This window comes from Microtus ochrogaster, chromosome 5 (assembly GCF_000317375.1).
Source record: "Microtus ochrogaster isolate Prairie Vole_2 chromosome 5, MicOch1.0, whole genome shotgun sequence".
Taxonomy (NCBI): domain Eukaryota; kingdom Metazoa; phylum Chordata; class Mammalia; order Rodentia; family Cricetidae; genus Microtus; species Microtus ochrogaster.
In genome coordinates, this window is record NC_022012.1 from 91,997,926 (window position 1) to 92,017,385 (window position 19,460).

General features: G+C 44.4%; 1 protein-coding gene across 1 annotated transcript in view; it reads right to left on the bottom strand.

Moving 5' to 3' along the window:
* The window catches only part of Scn11a (sodium voltage-gated channel alpha subunit 11), a 72,305-nt gene that overhangs the window by 35,765 nt on the left and 17,080 nt on the right, over positions 1 to 19,460 (bottom strand). The window contains exons 9-13 of the mRNA XM_005348214.1: positions 18,563 to 18,760; positions 17,393 to 17,566; positions 5,247 to 5,376; positions 3,452 to 3,690; positions 1,886 to 2,081 (exon numbers count right to left, since the gene is read on the bottom strand). Coding sequence (XP_005348271.1) covers positions 1,886 to 2,081; positions 3,452 to 3,690; positions 5,247 to 5,376; positions 17,393 to 17,566; positions 18,563 to 18,760 — 937 coding nt within the window. The remainder of the gene's footprint in view (positions 1 to 1,885; positions 2,082 to 3,451; positions 3,691 to 5,246; positions 5,377 to 17,392; positions 17,567 to 18,562; positions 18,761 to 19,460) is intronic.

The following is a 19,460-nucleotide window of genomic DNA, read 5'->3' on the forward strand; positions in this document are numbered from 1 at the left end:
TCACATATCAGGGAGCTTATCCAGAAAGCAGGTGACATTTCTCAGCCATGGCCATTAGGACTTTCAAAACTGGTTACACTCACCTGGGGCAGAGTCCTATCTAACATATTTTTTTTTTTACTTAAATCTCTTTTTTCATCTTTTTATTTTTTATATATGGGTGCATTGCCTGTGTGTGTGCCATATATGTTTATCATTGGAGGAGACTAGAAGTTCGAGTCAGGTTCCCTTGGACTGGAGTTACAGACAGTTGTGAACCACCCATGTGGGTGCTGGGAATTGAACCTGGGTCTTCTGGAAGAAAAGGAAGTACTCCTAACTACAAGACCATCTCTCCAGCTCCTATTTAAAACTTTTTAAAATTATATTTATTCATTTATTTGTGGAGAGAGGAACACATTTTTTGATGGTTGTTGTTTGGAGAAATCTCAATTGAAGGGCTGTCCAGGTCAGAGCAAACCCTGAGGGATAGTGTCTTGGTTGATGAGTCCATGGTGGCCATCACCACCCCTACACGTGTGGGGCTGTGCTGTATATATAATGTGTGTGTGTGTGTGTGTGTGTGTGTGTGTGTGTGTGTGTGTGTGTGAGTGAGTTAGACAGCCGGTGAGTAACATCCCTCCATGGCTCCATGCTTCTACTCTGATTCCTTTTTTGTGAGCGAGTTCCTGCCCTGACTTCCCTCAATGATGAACTGTGACCTGGACGTATAAGCCAATAAACCCTTTACTCACCCAAGTAACTTTGGGCCAGAGTGTCACATCACAGTAACAGAACAAAACTAGAACAAAGGTCAAAGTACAGCTCTCAGGAATCAGTTCCCCTTCTGCCATGTGGGGCCCAAGGATGGATCTCGAGTCCTTGGGCTTGGCAGCAAGACTTTTACCCTACCTGAGCAATCTCACCAGCCCTGTATTTTTATTTAAAATAGCAGATACCTTGTTCTGGGGCTGGAAATATGGCTCAGCAGTCAAGAACTCTTGCTGCTCTTGTTGAGAAGCCAGATCTGGAGCCCAGATCCCAGCACCCTCACCGGGTGCTAGCGTCCAGATCTGATCTCGTCTTCTGGCCTCGGCAGGCACCTGCACACATGTGGTGTGCATTCAGATACACATGTACACATACATAAAACTTTCTGAAACTGTTTTTAAGAAATCAACCTCAGCTAGCTGGGTATGGTGGCACACACCTGTAATCCCGACCTTGGAAAGACTGGAAATTTGAGGCCAGCCTGGGTTACCCAGGGAGGTGAGTATATATGCAATTATATGGAATTAAGGCAAGATGAATTGGTCCAAGATAGCCACTGACTCCACTCATTTTATTATTATTATTATTATTATTACTATTATTATTATTTATTCAGAATGTTGTTACACAGTAAATCAAGAAAGAGGAGCCAGGGCCAAGTATAAAGTGACACACCTTGAGCCTCAGGGCTTGGGAGGCAAAGGCAAGCGCTTTATAGGAATTCACAGCCAGGAGGGTCTATATTGGTGAGTCCAGGACAGCCAGGGCTGCATAGTGAGACCCTGTCTCAAAAAGAAAGAAGAGGAGGAGGGGAAATAAGGAGGAGAAGTGGGGAGGTGGAGAGAGGAGGAAAGGGGAGAGGGGAGGAGAGGAGAGGGAAGGAGAAAGCTGGGTAAGGGAGAGGAGGGGAGAGGAGGGGAGAGGAGGGGAGAGGAGGGGAGGAGAAGGACCAGGTGAAATGGCTCAGTGGATAAACACACTTCCTGCGGAGTGTGAATTTGGGCCCCAGAATGCACAAGGTGGGGAGCATCACCAACTCCTGCAAGCTGCCCTTTGACCTCCACTCATGCGCCACTGCATGCACACACAGACACACGGACGCAATAAAAGTAAGTTTAAAACAGAAGGAAGCGCCTTACCACCCTGAAGGAAGCCAAGAAGGAGCGATTCGAGCGGCTGCTCTTATCGGACAGGTTGGTGTAAAGGACGTCAGCGAGACTCAGAAGGGCGACGATGCTGTCGAAGACGTTCCAGCCGTGGCGGAAGTAGTGGTATGGGTCCAGCGCGATGATCTTTAGACACATTTCCGCTACGAAAATTCCAGTGAAAACCTGCAATGGGACAGAGGAGACTCCTGCTTAAGGATGGGCAGAGCGAACCACAGCAGTTGGGAAGAAATCGTTAAATCAGCATGGTGGCTGAAGTCAAGCCAAGGTGCAGGCACCTCACTGCATGACGGTAGCTGCAGCCCACGAGGAGGCGCTGAAAGTCGGGCTAGACCCATATTCTACCTCCAGCCACATTTCTGCTTTACACCACTTTTATTAAAGTCTTAACTCAACATGCCTTCTTGTTCACCCTTCTCCTCCACTGGCCCCCTTTCCTCAGGCTCTCTCTTGCTAGCCCGACCCCAGGAAAATACATAAAGTGGGAGAGTTTCGTTATTTTAAGAATGTAAGAGAACGTGTTGCTTTTTCAGCTAGAAACATGAAATTTTACGAGGAGAAGATTGGATATTCTGGTAAGATTTTTCAATCCATTAATCCATTAGTTAATTAGAGTAAAGCAGCCACTGACTAATTGTGTGTTGTATCTGATATCTCTGAGAGACTCATTTTCCCTTGAGGAAAAGAAGATGCCTCCCACAGGAACCGTGAATGAGACTGAGCAATTGTTCAAAGTTCGGCTTCCTCCCTATCTTCAATTTCCCATTTTAACTGAGACTCGGTCTGTGCAGTAAGAACCAGTGACACATACTCAGGAAGTTCCCACCCCACTCCCCCTCCAAGCAATGATACACTCTCTCAAAAGCATGATCCTCCCATATCTGCCTGGTTCATCTTTCCTGAGGATTCACCTATGGATCAAACCTGTATTGTTTTACAACAACGGTTTCCCCGGTAACACAGTGGGGCATGGGGGTCATTACTGTGGGTCTCTGGAGATGGTTCACAATTTTTTTTCCAGGGTGGGGCATTGTTGTGAGACAGAGTCTCACGTAGCCCAGGCTAGCGCTGAATTTGCTATGGGACTGAGGATAACCTTGAACGAATGAGCCCCCTGCCTCTACCTTCTGAGGGCTGGGATCACAGGCATACATCACCACACCTAATTTTTGTGGCGCTGAGGACTGAGCCCAGGGCTTCATGAAGGCTAGGCAGGCACTCTGCCAACTGAGCCACATCCCCAGCCCTGGTCAGCATCTTCTGAGTTTTCTCAAATCACTCAGAACGTTACTTTTAGGATTGTCCACTATGGCTTCTACGTGACTAAAGAGACCTTAACATGCTAGAAGGTTAAACTGAGGCCTGTGAAAACCAAAGAGGTGAGCTGTGCAAAACCTCTGATCCAACGCCACCTTTTGCCTTTATTCCATTTACAGGAACAAGGTTGCAGTCTGGGTTATGGTTACTGAAAAAGTCTGCACCTGGACAGAGTTAAGATTCAAGCTTCTGTATGCTTTCCAAGAGCCTGAGATTACCCAGTTTCCTATTTTTAGCAGATTTATAAACGTGTCGTCCATGTCATGATGCTCCATGGCCAGGAAGACGGTATTGACGATGATGCAGATGGTGATAGCGAGCTCAGTGAAGGGGTCGGTCATCACGGTCCGCAGGACCTTCTTGACGCACAGCCACTGAGGGCTACAGTCCCACACCAGGTACTTGGATGCCAAGTTTTTCCCACATGGGAGACAAGGCTCCTGGGATTTTTCTTGTTCTGGAAGAGAATGGAAGGGTGTGGAAGGCGTTTGCTCTGAGCCAGCCTGGCTGCTCTCTGCCTGCGTGTGCCCCCACCCCCCTCTTCCCCAGGATTTTTGTGACACGTAGCCAGTCACACAGGTTTTCCTGCCGAGCATGGCACAGAGGAGACGCACTTCTCTGCACACAGCTAAGATGCCGCAAAGCCAAGTGTATCTGACGCAGACGCAGAGAGAGCAACACAGATTGGCCACGAGGCCGCAAGAGACAGAGGTAGCACAGACTCTGCTTTCTCAAGAGAGGACTTGGTGGAGACTACGGCTGTACAGGGGCGCCAGAGCTCAGGAGAAAAAAAAGGGCGGGGGCAATGGAAGGTTACATGATGGTTAATGTCAATTGTCAGTTTCGTGGGATCTAGAAATACCAAGGGGACGAACTCCTGGGCACATCTGTGAGGAAATTTCCTAGATTAACAGAGGTGGGAAGACCCACCTTAAAAGAAAAGGCACTGTTTCATTAGTGGAGGTTTGAATTAAACAAAAAAAGCAAGAACACCATCAATCTTTTCTCTCTCTCTCTCTCTCTCTCTCTCTCTCTCTGTCTCTCTCTCTCTCGTGTGTGTCTTTCTTCCTCTTTTCTTCTCTCCCTCCCTTCTCCCTTCCTTCTCTTCCTCCCTTCCTCTCTTTCTCCCCCTCCCTCCTTCCCTTCTCCCCTTCTTCTCTCCCTCCCTCCCATTCTCCTTTATTCTCTCCCTCCCTCCCATTCTCCCCCTCTCTCTCTCCCTCCATCTCTTCTTCTTCTTTCTTCCCTTCTTTTGCTCCCTCCTTCCCACTCTCTCCCCTTCCCTTTCTTCCTCCCTCCCTCTCCCCCTTGACTATAGGCACAATGTGACCAGTCACCTCTCATTCCTGCCTCCATGCCCACCCCATCATGATGAAGCTTTTCAAACTGTGATCTCAAATAAACCTTCCTCCCTTTCTTCCTTAGGCAGCTTTTGTTCCGTTATTTTGTTGTCAAAATGAAAAAAAAGGAACAAATTCAGGCATTCTGGCAGCTACTTAGGCTCAGCCCCTTAGCTGCCTGCACCCCTGATTTGTTGGGTTCCATTTCAGGAACTCACAAAAGCCAAGTAAGGTCAGGTAATAATTCAGAAGTGCTAAAGGGCCCACATATTCCCAGCTTTTCATGATCTTGAGCATTGGTCCCTTGCCTGGGGCAAGTGTCCTGGCTCAACTATAAGGTCTTCTTTGGCCAACACCAGGTTCCTGGCTCTAACTTAGCCAACAACTGCCACTTCCCAGCAAGGTCTTGAGTGCTCTTTTTGGCTCACTGTTGTCATTCAGATCTTCTAAGGTTGCCCAGTCTGCCCGTCTATGCTCTCTAGCCCGTTCCCACTCAGGGACCCACTGGGAGGGGCTAACTCCCAGGAAGGCCCATCCACTCAAGTCACTCCGCTGAGGGGCTCCTGGGACACAAGGAGTCTCCCTTTGCCCCATGGCACAGTGGGGAGGTTCCCAAGAAACCCCCTCTGTGGAGGGCTTCTGGGAGGACACAAAACTCCAGTGGGTAACTCACCCTGCATGGTGATGGTCAAGATGCTGACGGCACTCAGGGCCCTCTGCCGGTGGAAGGGGTCCATGTGCTCATCAAAGAGGTCCACGGGCAAGTTCTGGGACAGTCGTTTGGTTTGCTCAAGGAGTTGTGGCTGCAATAGAAAGTACAGTGGGCCTTTTAAAGGCAGGCGTTGACACTCCCCAAATCTCATAAAGACTCCAAGTAAAGATGCTGAGCATTTGTACGGAGCAGTGCACTGTATCTCCCCAGCATGTATGATGCTCATGGGTTTTTTGGGTTTTTGTTTTGTTTTGTTTTGTTTTTTGTGGGGTTTTTTTTTTTTTTTTGCCTGTGTGAAACAGATCAGAGAAAGGGGATTTGGCCATTCACTGTTCTTACACATATGCGTTTCTGGAGTCTGGCCTTGGGTTTTATGTTTTATTCACTTTCAACAAAGAGCAAACAAATACTCTCTACCTTAATGATAAGAATAATTTTTAAGGATTAATAAATATTAACATAGTTTTTTAAAAAAAGAATAATTTTTACTAGCAAGAATCAACCATGTCTCAATTCTGTGATTCACACTATCCACTCAGTATATTTTCTGGGATGTCCCATGCGCACATCAACACTTACATATCCAAAATGGAACTGGCCATCTTTCCCACCCCTAAAGTCTCAACAAGTCACCTACTCAATAAGCCGCAAGCATGTGGCCTACTTCAGCTCGTTCACTGGGTATCACTTTCTGTGGGTCAGCTTGCTTATCTTTCTTTATTCTTGCCTTTAGCTCTTTCTTACGAATTCAAACACTCCCTCCCAGAAGGACAGAGGATCCTAAGGCTCAGAAAGCTAAGGAAACTCCCAAGATTCAAGAGATTTGAAAAATTAGAAGATCTAGAAGGCCAAGTCATGAGGTTCTTAAAACATTGTGTTTATTTGGCAGGTGCCTGTACCACAGCACATGAGTAGAGGTCAGAGGACAGCTTGAAGGGATTGGTTCTCTCCTTCCACCCCACCATACGGGTCTCAAGGATTCAATTCTGGTCTTCAGGCTTAGAAGCACATCCCTTACCCCCTGGGCAGTCTCATTGACCTGCTTCCATGAGACCGTAAGTGCAGTAGGCAGCTGCCAGAGAGTGCCGACTCTGGCTGAGCTGCACACAGCTGGACATGGGCTTCTGGGGGTGCAGCTTTTGTGAGTCATCTCTTACCCCTGGGAGGGCTTTTCAATAATACAGGAGTCTTTTAGTCCTCCAGTGTGCCTATAAGAAACCCCAATAAAATCACTTGCTCACCAAGCTAGGCTTGGGTGGAATTCTTTTTTTGATCTGTCATTGATGCCCTATCTGGGTGAGATGCTTTATTCTCCCCCAGGAAAAGTTACACATTGCTCTAGTCCTCACACAAGCTGCTGCCGCCACCTCTTGCTTGGGGTTACTGTGGCAACGTCTTAATTGGTTTTTCTAGTCTCCTCCAATCCCCTCTCTTCAATGTGTTTAGCTTGTTGAAAAAGAAATTTCGGTTTCAGATCGTGAGCTTTAAATCATTATAACCAGGCTCAAACACACCTTCATTAATCAAACTGGCAGCCATTACAATCAGCATGATTTTGCCAACAAGAACTAAGTGTGTTTATCCAAATAGCATACAAATCCCTGCCTTGGGCTTCCATGAACTCTCAGAAAGCCTGTTCTGCAACTCGCTGGCTAAGGAAGTGTGTCCCCTGCAAAACATTGTCAAGATGCTCGAAGACATGGTGGAAGGTTGGTGCGCCCAGGTGAATGTGGCAGGTGAAACAACGTTTGGATTCATTTAGCTTTTGAAGGGCTCGATGCGTGGCGTACGTTCAGGTTTTCTTGTGGAAAAGAACTGGCCATTTGCTGTTGGCCCAGGCCAGCTGCAGGCTGTGCAGTTTTGGGTGCATCTCCCCTACTGAGCACACTTCTCACATGCAATGATGTCGCTTCAGGAAATGAGACTGGCAGCAGGCCACCAAAGAGTGCCCGAGACCTTTGTCTGGAGCAGGCTTGGTTGTCGAAAATGCTTTGAAAAGTCATCCCTGGTTGTTGTATGAGATCTGCTGGTCCTCAAATGTCACAATTCAGTAGAGAAACGGCCTGTTGTTGTGTAACGTAAAAAATGCGCCTCTTGGATTTTCAGTCAGCTCATGAGGCATTCATGAGTTATTTCAGCTCTCCAATGTGCTTCAAATGTCAAACAGCCTTAAACGGTCTGTGCTGAGTCCACTGACGACTTTTCTCGAGTGGGAAAAGGATGGGCTTTGATGGCTGCTGTCAGTCAGTCGCTGTCAACTCCGATGACTGGCCACTATGCCCTTCATCTTCAAGCCTCTTGTCTCCTTTGCGAGACTGGTTGCTGGGTCACCACTGCACTATACGTACACTATAAGTGCTGTGGGGCCGGTCACCGATGTCACAAGTCTTCTCTTCTGCCTTGCCACCCATTTTGAAATCAAATACGAAAACCACTAGCATCTTCATTCCACCCAACGCTGTTTCAGCAGTATAAGGTGGAGATTCTCAACCTGTAAGTGGCAACCCTTTTGAGGGTTGAATGACCCTTCGGCAGAGGTCGCCTAAGACCATCGGAAAATACAGACATTTACATCATGACTTATAACAGTAGCAAAATTACAGTTATGAAGTAGCCACAAACCAGTTTTGTGGCTGGGGGTCACCAAAACAGGAGGGTCACATCAGTAGGAAGGTGGGGAGCCACTGAGATGAGTAAAAAAATATAATGCCCACAGCGAGTAATAAATCATTATCAAGGAAGCACAGTCAGGAGATGAGCGTGGGAATGAGGGAAAACAAATCTTAGGTGGTTAAGGTTGTATTCCAATAAATAGCAAGCAGTAAATGTCAGCAATGCAAAAGCACAGTTACTTTCGTATCAACATACATCCAGGGTTTCAAAAACATCTCCAGCTGGGCCTGGACTGGCTGGGCCTGGTGGTGCATTTAATTCCAGGACTCAGGAGACAGAGGTAAATGGATGCCTGTAAAATTGAGACCAACCTGGTCTGCATAGCAAGGTCCCAGCAGCCAAGGCTACATATTGACTCCTCTTCTCAAAACAACAACAAAACCCACTAAATAAATAAAAACAAATGAACCTCTATCTGGGAGTACTGGCGCATGCGTTTAATCCCAACACTTGGGAGGCTGAGGCAGGGGAATCTCTGTGAGTCTGAAGCCAGTCTGGTCTCCATAGCAAGCTCCAGGACAGCCAGAGCTATATAGCGAGACACTGTCTCAAAAACAAACAAAGAAACAAACAAAACAAAACAAAAGACACATATCTCTTTCTCTTGGTTACAGCCCTTCATAGCTTCCTACCGCCTACCTTCAGCATGAAGACTGAATGCGCTTCTCAGCTTTGTTTCAAGATCTTTTGTGATTGCCCCATTCTACCAATCCAGACTCTTGTCATTGTCCCCTAAACACACACACATACATGCACACAAGTGCGCGCGCGCACACGCACACACACACACGTGCACAAATATACACATGCTCACACTTTTAAATGGGCCACATTCTCCTGCTCATTTTTACTTCCAGACCTTGGCACGCATTCCCTTCTCCACTGGCAATGCCTGCTCTTCCTTTGCCTGGTGAATCCCACTTGGCTTGGACACCACTCTCCTCAGGATCTTTCCTATTGGCTTCTAACTCTCTCCTCTTCCTCCTGCTCCAGTTCCATATAGGTTGGTCTGCACCAAACAGATGCTGCTGGTTGCTCTATACATATGTCCTAGGGCCTTGCCTTGAGAGCTTCCTCTTGTAACCCTAAACCCCTCTGTCTCATTACACAGAAAATTAAAAGCAAAATTATTATCCCCAGTTTTTAGCAATCTGTAACTAGTGATAGGCTAAAATTAATACATCCATATATAGATACAGAAATAAAACAAATACAGATACAGAAAGACAGACAGGCAGGCATGCAGGCAGATAAACTCTAACACCCTCCTAACTCCATGGGGTTTAACCTCCAGCTACCCTAGGTGGCCGTGGCTCTATAATGTGATTTTATTGGACTCCTGCCATTCCTCATAGTACACGCTACTCCTCTCTGCCAGGGACATCTGCTCAGGTCATCAGCTTGTATTCTAATGCCCTTGGCTTTGCTTCAGAAGGAGCCAAAAGCCACACTGCCCTTTCCGAATTGTCTGTGCCAAAGGACACACCCTTAGCCTGTTTGTAGCTAGTCTAAAGAAATCCCATTTGGGAGACCAAAACCAGGCTCACTTGTTCAGCTCTTGATCCCACTGCCAGCCAAAATGCAGAACTTCCCATTTTAATATCTAGACTGATTTAAATGATGTGATAAAATGGAATGGAGGATGGTCCAAGGCCTCTCCTCCCATATAACTAACTCCTAGCTCTTCTTAATCCTTCTCATCCAGACATTCAACTCTCACCACACCAGAGCCTGGATACCAACCATTTCTACAGGGTCTCTGAATCTGTTCCTATAGCTGAGATAACTATTCCTGTAACTTTCTGTTGGTGAGACTCCTTTGTCTTATGGCTATGATCTGCCTTTTTCTCTGCCCCACCAACCCTGGATGTTTTTGCTTGTATTTTAATAGTTTTCTGGTAGATGCCCTCTAGGTAACATTACTTATATTATTGGCAACTTGATATCTTCATAAGAGAAAAGAATACTTGTTAAGCTTTTCCTGTTGTCTGCTTCCATCTGCAGACACACAAAAACTAGTTATGGATGTGTAGGTCACAAGATTCAGTCTTATATTCAAATGTCTTTTGAGCATAGATAATATTAGAAAATTATTACATGTTTAAATTCACTGAAAAGCTAGCCCTGGAAATGTGAATTTTGTCTGCCCACTTTAGACCCAAGCATGTTTATCTAAAAGCTTTCTCTAGCATCTCTTGTCATAACTTTGTAGCAGGGAAAACAACTGAACATCCCAGGAAAAAGACTTTATGTTCAGATAAGAAACAAACCACTTCCAACAGGGATTACTAATATTTATCTCACAGAATGGCATTTTTGTTTCAGTTTTTTGAGGCAGGGTTTCTCTGTATCATCCTGGCTTTCCTGGAACCCATTCTACAGACCAGGCTGGCCTTGCAGGTTCACCTGTTTCTGCCTCCTGAGTGCTGAGATTAAAGGCATGCAGCACTACTGTCTGGTTTTACATCTTTTTAATCAAAAGAAACTTATATATAAAAACTAAAATGGCTAATTATAATCACAGATGTCTACTTTCCTGAATACTCAAGATCATGGATATACTTGAAGCTTTTGCTGGAATGTAACCTTTATCTCGGTATCTGTAATACTGCTGTTTTAAAAAACTGCAAAATCTTAAGTAGAGAAAAAATTAGCTTAAATTTTGTAACAAAAAAAGGGTTAATAGTTAAAAACTTATGTACAGGTAATCTAATCTTAATTTGCTACAACTTGCCATGAATATAACTTCAATTCAACTTCTAGGAAAATGAGAGAAAATATTAAATAGGCTTGAGAAAAATGTTCAAGTAGATGTAAATTATAAGGTTATGTTTTTAGTTTAAAAGGTAGCAGTAAGGGGCTGGAGAGATGGCTCAGTGGTTAAGAGCATTGCTTGCTCTTCCAAAGGTCCTGAGTTCAATTCCCAGCAACCACATGGTGGCTCACAACCATCTGTAAAGAGGTCTGGTGCCCTCTTCTGGCCTGCAGGCATATACACAGACAGAATATTGTATACATAATAAATTTTAAAAAAAGGTAGCAGTAAATATTTTAGTAAGGGTAGCTTTGTTTTTTGAGATAAGGGTTTTTTATAGCCTTGGAACTCACTCTATAGACTAGGCTGACTTTGAGCTTGCAGAGATCTGCCTGCATCTACATCCTGAATGCTGGGATTAAAGACAGGCACAACTTTCACCAAGCTAAGGATAGATATTTTATATGATGATTTTTGCCATAAGGATAAAAAAAATAGTAGATGAAGACAGAGTCACAAAAACTAAAGTTGTTGGCAGAGGCTACTCATTTATTCCTGCTGCCCAGACTGAAATAACCACACAAAAACTATATTAATTAAATCACTGCTTGGCCTATTAGCTCTAGCTTCTTACTGGCTAACTCTTACTAAACTAACCCATCTCCATTAATCTGTGTTTCGTCATGTGGCTGTGGCTTACTGGTAAGGTTCCAATGGGCTCCAGATTAGGCATCTGTCTCCTACAGTGGTGCCATGGCTTCTCTAGCTATATTCTGCTAAGCCATTGACCAAAAGCAGCTTATTTATTAACCAATAAAAGCAACAAATCTACAGAAAGACTTCCCACACCATTTCCCCTTTTCTGTTTAAGTAAAAAGGAAGATTTTAACTTTAACATAGTAATATTACATAAAAAAACAGATATCAAGCAAGGATTACAGTTACAATATTTATATCTACTTTATATTTTAACATAACTAAGGAAAACTATAATTATAACTATTCTTCAACTCCATATGTTTAAGACATTTTGTATATTGATTCAATTTTAGGATATATTTATCATATTGCATTACATATTTCTACCATGGATGAATATGCTTATACATTGTTTACATTTTGGGGTCACTGCCCTCATTTGCTGCACAGTTGTTTACAGATTGTTTAATATTCTGATATAAAGTCTTAGTCTTTAAGTTATATAAGTATTAAGTATTATAGGTCAATAGTCATTCATGTTTATTATACTTTTAATCAGACTAATTAGATTCTTCAGATACATAGAGACTGTATTCTGCGTTGATAGGTAATCAAATCTTCAACCACCACTTTGAAGATCTGCAGAACATGCCACATAAATAACTTAGGATTCTGTTGATGTGAGATGTGAGTGCTCTTGCAACATCCACCTATTCCTGAGAGAATGTTGAACACCCAAGACACTCCACGTGGAGCTTGTTTTCTTATTGGTACAACTGGCCTTTGGGCATGGAAATGCCCAAGGCTTGATCACTGACAAAGTGCATAATGTCCAAACTAAACAAGCAGGATACAAAAAAAAAAAAAAAGACATGACAGAGTAAGATGGTTCTGAAATTTTTTCCTGCCTCTGAAAATGGTCTATCAGTTACTCTAGGCCTGAGCCAAAGTTGGTTGCTTAATATTGCAAATGAGTCTTTGGGTGATTGCCCAGGTAGCCAGTTGTGTCTGTCATTTACTGCACATTTTGGAAGCTGTTTGATTGTACTTCCTGCCTACTCAAGTAATATTATCTCCCTTCTCAGGCCTTCAATGGAGTTGAAGAATAGATCGTCATAGTTACCATCCTCTTATGATCTAGCCAAGCCATTTCTAATACAAGACTTAGAGTCCTTAGGATAAAATTATTATTAAAATATTTAGCATATTCTCCTTGCTTAATATAGCTTACACTGGTTGTAATTCTAATTTTTATACTTGATATCTGCTGTGGGACAATGGTCTGTACCCTGTCACTTGTGTTTTAAATAAACGCTGATTGGTCAGTAGTCAAGCAGGAAGTAGAGGTGGGGCAATGAGAATTGGGGAAGAGGAAAGGCTCAGTCTGCAGTTGTCAGCCAGACAGAGAGGAAGAAAGATGTAAATGCCTCGCTGAAAAAGGCACCAAGTCATGTGGCTAACACAGACAAGAATTATGAGCTAATATAAGTTATAAGAGTTAATAGGAAGCCTGAGCTGATAGGCCAATCAGTTTATAATTAATGCAGACCACTGTGTGTTTATTTGGGACTGAACAATTGCAGGACTGGGTGGGACAGAAACCTCAGTCAACAAATGGTGCCCAATGTGTAGACAACTGCATCCAGAGAAAACCTGAGAGAGATTGGGAAGTAATTCTTGACACAAAATAACAGCATAAAACATGGCTTCTTGCTAGCAGCAATTTCTTGGGTTTGCTCTACTTGCTGGAGGCAAGTACATCTCATTTAAGAGAGCCTTCCTGACTCAGCTTTAGCTGCGAAACTTTGCAGCTCTTTTAAGAGGCCCTGCCACCAAACATTTAAATGGTGTTTATGAATTGCTGACAGCATGCTTCTTGGTGGTGTCAGGGACTTTGAAACTCCATAGAGTTGTGGTGAAACATGGCTCTGGCCAGTACCTCTGCCATGAGGCTAGACTCTCAGAAAGCTAAGGAATGGGGTGGATCCAACCGTCAAAGCCACGGCTTTAATCCTATCCATATCGCTTAGCAAATTAAAGACTTAGGTGGTCAGAGAAAGAGAGATACACAGTAAAGATAGATTCAGACAAAAAGAAAACTTTAAATGGTTTACAGTGTGTTTAAATATATATGTGCGAACTTGGGAGAGAAAATAAAAAGGTTAAAGTCCTTAAAATAAAAAAGAAAGAGAGCAGTTGGGTGTGGTGGCACACACCTTTAATCCCAACACTTGGAAGGCAGAGGCGGGTGGATTTCTTTGAGTTCAAGGACAGCCTGGTCAGCAGAGTGAGTTCCAGGACAGCCAGAGATACACAGAGAAACCTTGTCTAAAAAAGCCAAAAAATAAAAACAAAAACAAAAGAAGTTTAAAATAAAATAAAAGTTTAAAATGAAAGAGTTTAAAATAAAGCCACATAAAAATGAAAAATACACAGAGAGTCTGGATACTGTATGTATTATGTTGTTGTTAAATTGTTTTATGGCTGAGGAAAGAGCAAAAGCTGCTAAAAGACATTTGATTATAAAACCTGCTGGATTAATCATACACACACACACACACACACACACACACACACACATATATATATAAAATGCTTTGACTTTAAATTTTAAGTCAAAAGATATGCTACTTTGGAGAAGAGATTTTGTTTTTGTTTCCACAAGAAACGAGAGGCTGTGGATTCATTCTGGGCTAAGAAAAATCAGGTTTGATCAAGGAAGACACCTCCCCCCCCAAAGAATCTCCAATAGAAGTGAATGACCCAGATGTCTGAGTTCTACATCCAGAACAGATTCAAGACTGCTGCTGGAAATGATCAAGCCTCTCAGAATACTCCAGGCAGGACTTGATCGTAATTCTAAATTTTCTTTAGGTCCCCATAAGATTATCAGTGTCCCCGATCAGCAGGAAGTAGCCTGGAAAACTATACCCACGTTCCCAAGAAATGGATTATGGATGTTTGCCTTTGTTTAGAATGTTAGTTACAAGTAGTTATGGATATGGTCAGGAGGAAAACTAAACGAAGGAGATTTGATTCAGAGTTCTTGTTTGTTTGTTTTTTTAAGGGAGGAGTGCTGTGGGACAATGGTCTGTATCCTGTCACTTGTATTTTAAATAAATGCTGATTGGCCAGTATCCAGGCAGGAAGTATGGGCAGGAGCAACCAGGTAGGAAGTAGAGGTGGGGCAATGAGAACAGGAGAATTTTGGGGAAGAGGAAACGGTCAGTCTGCAGTCATCATCCCAGCAGAGAGGAAGCAAGATGTGGCTGCCTCATCAAAAAAGGTACTAAGCGCCGGGCGGTGGTGGCGCACGCCTTTAATCCCAGCACTCGGGAGGCAGAGGCAGGCGGATTTCTGTGAGTTCGAGACCAGCCTGGTCTACAAGAGCTAGTTCCAGGACAGGCTCCAAAACCACAGAGAAACCCTGTCTCGAAAAACCAAAAAAAAAAAAAAAAAGGTACTAAGCCACGTGGCTAATACAGACAGTTAGAGTTATGGGTTAATATAAGTAATAAGAGTTAATAAGAAGCCTGAGCTAATAGGCCCATCGGTTTATAATTAATGTAGACCTCTGTGTGTTTATTTGCAACTGAACGATTGCGGGACTGGGCAGGACAGAAACCTCAGTCAACAGAGATACCTGTTCTTAGTGTATATAGTTTTGTATTGGGTTTGGAACTCTCTTATTTAGACAAAAGGGGATGATGGGGAACTTCCTTCAGCCGACCGCCTTTAAGAGGCTGGACCAGGGTCCCAAAAAGCCACAGTCCTGCCAAGCTCGATCTCTTCTTCCCACAGCCACACCTGGATGTTGGACCCCATTCCTATTTCCTTTCTGTGATCCGTGGGTTTCCTTTTAATAAAGAAAAACCTTAGAATACTCTATTTGGAGTTATCTTGGAATTATTTGCATCGCGTTCCCCCCATTTCATGTGTTCTGCATCATAAAGTCAAGTCATAGATGGCCTAAATAAGTTAAACAATGAAAAACAAGACTTAATAATAACATGTGTTTGATGATTAAGGTTTGTAAATTCCTAAGGTTATAATGGTCTATTCGTACTAACAAAAACTGGTTTCAAGATGCATATCTAACCTGTCTTTGTTAATTTGATAAGTTTTAGCTATTTGTAGAAACTGAGACATATAAAAAATTGTGATGTAAGAGTAAGCAATAAAACAGCAGGAAAACGAGGTTCCCAATCTCTCTGGGAACTGTGCCTATAAATTAAAATTCTATAAACTAAAAATTCTTCAGTTCAAGACTGTAATTTTGAGACTCAAAATCTTAACAGGGATAAAATTACAAAATATTCTAATTCTTATAAATGCTGCTAACTTATTGTAAATTGTTAAAAAATAATTAAGACATAAAAACTAATGATCTGTCACCTCATGAAGTCCAGCCACTTGTACAATTGCATTCAACCTGACTAAAAATTATGATAATGTTAATGTAAAAACTTTTTGTCATTCATTTTGTCTCTTACAGCTGCCCCCATAGTTGTACAGTTCCCACCTCCTGACGAAGGTTCGGGATCTACACCATCTGCTATGTTTTATCGTGGCCCTGGATGCACTCTGACTGATACCAGTCCCTCATACGCCCCCACTTGGACAGTGTCAAGCAACTAAAAGGAGATCAGTGCCCCCAAGCTGCTGGGGACAGTTCAAGTGATCCCTGAGAGGGGTCGGATGGGACATGGGCCATCCGACTCATCTTCGGTGCCGCTCTGGGCATTGTGTTCAGAACTAAAGAGCTGGACTGAAACCCTCTTTGCATCAACAGACCTCTGACTCACAAGCCGTCTGCTTAGCCTTCAGGACCGACTGGACTCTGACTGCTGTGGTACTCCAAGGCCAGTACTGAGCACTGCTAAGGATGGGATCGGTGCCCTCCTCTGTAAACAGTGCTGCTTCCGCATCAACAGATCCTAACTGGTTTGAGACACGGCACAAGGACCAGACGGAAATTCAGCCACAAGCCTCCTCCTCTGTGTGAGCTTCGGGTCCCTCTCACTCTGGCCCCTCCTTTCCGTATCTTTCTCCTCATTATCCCCACACTTCCATTTTCACCCTGTCCTTTCAATGTTTTACTTACTGAACTACCCCCTAGACTCAAACAAAATGTTCCACATAATGGTTCCCAACGGCTCTCACTCCCCACCAGCTCCATCTGTTCCTGATACATCTGGGAAAAGACCTTTTAGAAGCCATGGAGAAACTCGCTCTGGCTGCAGGGACCATCCTCCCTTTTACCCCAGCCCTGTTTTCTCCTGCTCCCTCCCTAGGATGCTCTGCGCTCCCAGCCGCTTCTGCTGGCTCACTCTGGTGCTGCAGTCCTGGCAGTGGGCAGCCTGAACCTACTCTGTACCCACTTCCCAGCTCGCTCGCTCGCTCTCCTGCCTCTACCCCTCCCTCTCTCTCCATCTTCCTGGGCAATCGCTCAGTTTCTCTCTGTAACTTCATCCCCAGATGGTAGTCCTATTTTTGGAAGGTTAAGGACCCTCGGGAACATGGTGCCTCGCTGACTGACATTGGCCGCTGTGGGCTTTGAAAGTCACACCTCCTGTTCCAGTTTATCTCTGCTTCTCGGTCATTCGCCACGTGACCAGTCACCGTGCTGCCTCAGTCTCTTGCTCACATGGTCTGAGCCGATCTTGAAGCCATGCCTTGCCTGCCAGGTCGGACTAAGGGCCTTAAAACTGTGGACCAAGACACACCTTCCGTCCCTGAAGTTGCTCTGTCGGGAATCTTGTCACCGTGACAGCAAACATAAGTCTCGCACACACGGGGACTGCTCACACAGATATTTATAAACGTGTACTGGAATCACGGCACAGATGAAGGATGGTGCGCCCGAGTGCACAGTTAGAGAAATGACGGGAACGAAGAGAGGAATTCCTTCACTGGACTATCGGCAGATCCGTGGCCCTGCGTGCACGGGAGAATGGCTGATCCCTGGGAGCGGACTTACTTTTTTAGCAGAATCATCCTCCGACTCCGACGCCAAGGCCCTGTCCCTCTTAGACCCTCTCATAAAGAAGGACTTTCTTGTCTTACTACTAAAAAACTTCTTCTTCTTTGGTGAAAAGGACGATGCTTGGAGGGAATTAAGCGAACTTCTGTCAATTCCCATGGCAACCAGAGCCTTTGAAAGAGAACAGAAGCAATTAATGAACAGATTATCCCCCCCCCCATGATCATGCAGATGACCTCAACCTCAGTGGGCTGTTCTCCTCTCCCTTAATACTGAACCCTTCAGATTGCTCCTCGCCTCGTTTGAATGTGTTAGCTGGGCTCTTGCTCATCCAAGGAGTGGCTTGGTTTTGCACAGGCCTCACAGTTGTCAAAGGCAGAGTTAACTCTTGCACAGTTTCCCCATGACTAACCCTAGGCTGTGCTAGGGGAGATATGAATTTATGCCTGAGGACACTAAGGTCTTACCAGGGGCTTCCATCTGACAAATCTGTATTATACAGAAGATAACACAAAGTGTAAAAATAGGGCTCCTACCCTGGAAATCCTAGAATTGGAGCAGAGAATGTAAGGTGCAAAGGAAACTTGGGGTGGCCTGGAGCTGTGCAAGAATCCAGCCCTCCACCTGCCTCTTGTAGCAGAACCCAGCCCTCCACCATGCAAAGGTTCCAAAGAAAAATATCTTCAGATTCACATAAGAAAGTCTGTAGCTGAGCAGTGGTGGTGCACGCCTTTAATCCCAGCACTTGAGTGGCAGAGGCAGGCAGCTGTGAGTTCGAGGCCAGCCTGGTCTACAGAGCGAATTCCAGGACAGGCTCCAAAGCTACAGAGAAACCCTGTCTTGAAAAAACACTAAATTAATTAATTAAAAAGAAAATTTGCAACAGAGCCTGAATTTGCACATAAATAAATTACAATCTATGTTTGTTCTAGATGGTACAGGCTTCCAGAATTCAAAAAGCATCAAGACTACATTCTCAAGAATCCTGTGTCCAGACCAGCTTGAGAATAACAGCAGCATAGCCAGCCTGAAAAGGGCTTAAATTCTCAGCAAAACACAGGGTACCAAAGGTCTGAAACCTGACCCCAAGAGGCAGCCTTCATCTTCCATCACACTGCCTCTGGGTCCCCTCTGACTCTACAGCCGTCCGCACTGTCTAAGCCCCACCTCTTTCTCCTCCCTTAACAGCTGCTGGGCTTCTTGAAACATCTTTTCCTTGGCCTCTGTCTCTGCAGCCACGTTCCTGTTCTGCTCCTCATATGCCATGGTGACAACAGCCAGGGTTAAGTTGAGCAGGTAGAAAGAACCCAGGAAGATGACCACCACAAAGAAGAAGACAAAGTAGATGCCAGAGGTCCGAAGGATCTGTGAGGGGCAGAACATAGCTCGTTTCTGTTATATCTCCCATAGCCCAGAACGATAATACAGTCTCAGATACTCAGACAGCCAGCAGGGGTGTCCAGCCAGTGGCCAGGACAGCTCTGAATGTGGCCTAAGACAAGATGGTGAACTTATTAAAATGCAGGCTATTTTGCAATATTTTATTACTTAATCACATGGATTTTTTAAGGATTTTTTTTCTTTATGTGTATTTCCATAAGGGTATGTGCTCTGTGTGTGTGTGTGTGTGTGTGTGTGTGTGTGTGTGTGTGTGTTCCAGAAGAAGGCGTCAGGTCCCCTGGAACAGGAGTGATATACAGTTGTGAGTTGTATGACATGGTTGTTAGAAACTGAACTTAAGAGGGGCCAGTGCTCTTAGCTCTTGAGCCATGTGTGGTACATAAAAGAGAACTTTGTGAATGACAAAGTCCTGCTGCAACATCACGCAAAAGAAGCATATGTGTGGCCTACAACCTGCAAACGCAGTGTGGCCCATGGTAATTCCTTTTAGCCCATTGTGACTCAGAGAAGTCACAGGTTGGACACCCCTTCCTGCCTCCCAGTCACACAGCCACTCCTAACGTCCTCTCTCACAGTGGAACTGCCATTAGTTCACAGAGAGGTCAAGCTCCCTGACTTTCCTGTCTGCCTGTCTGTGACTCTCTCAATGATGTTTGTGGGCTTT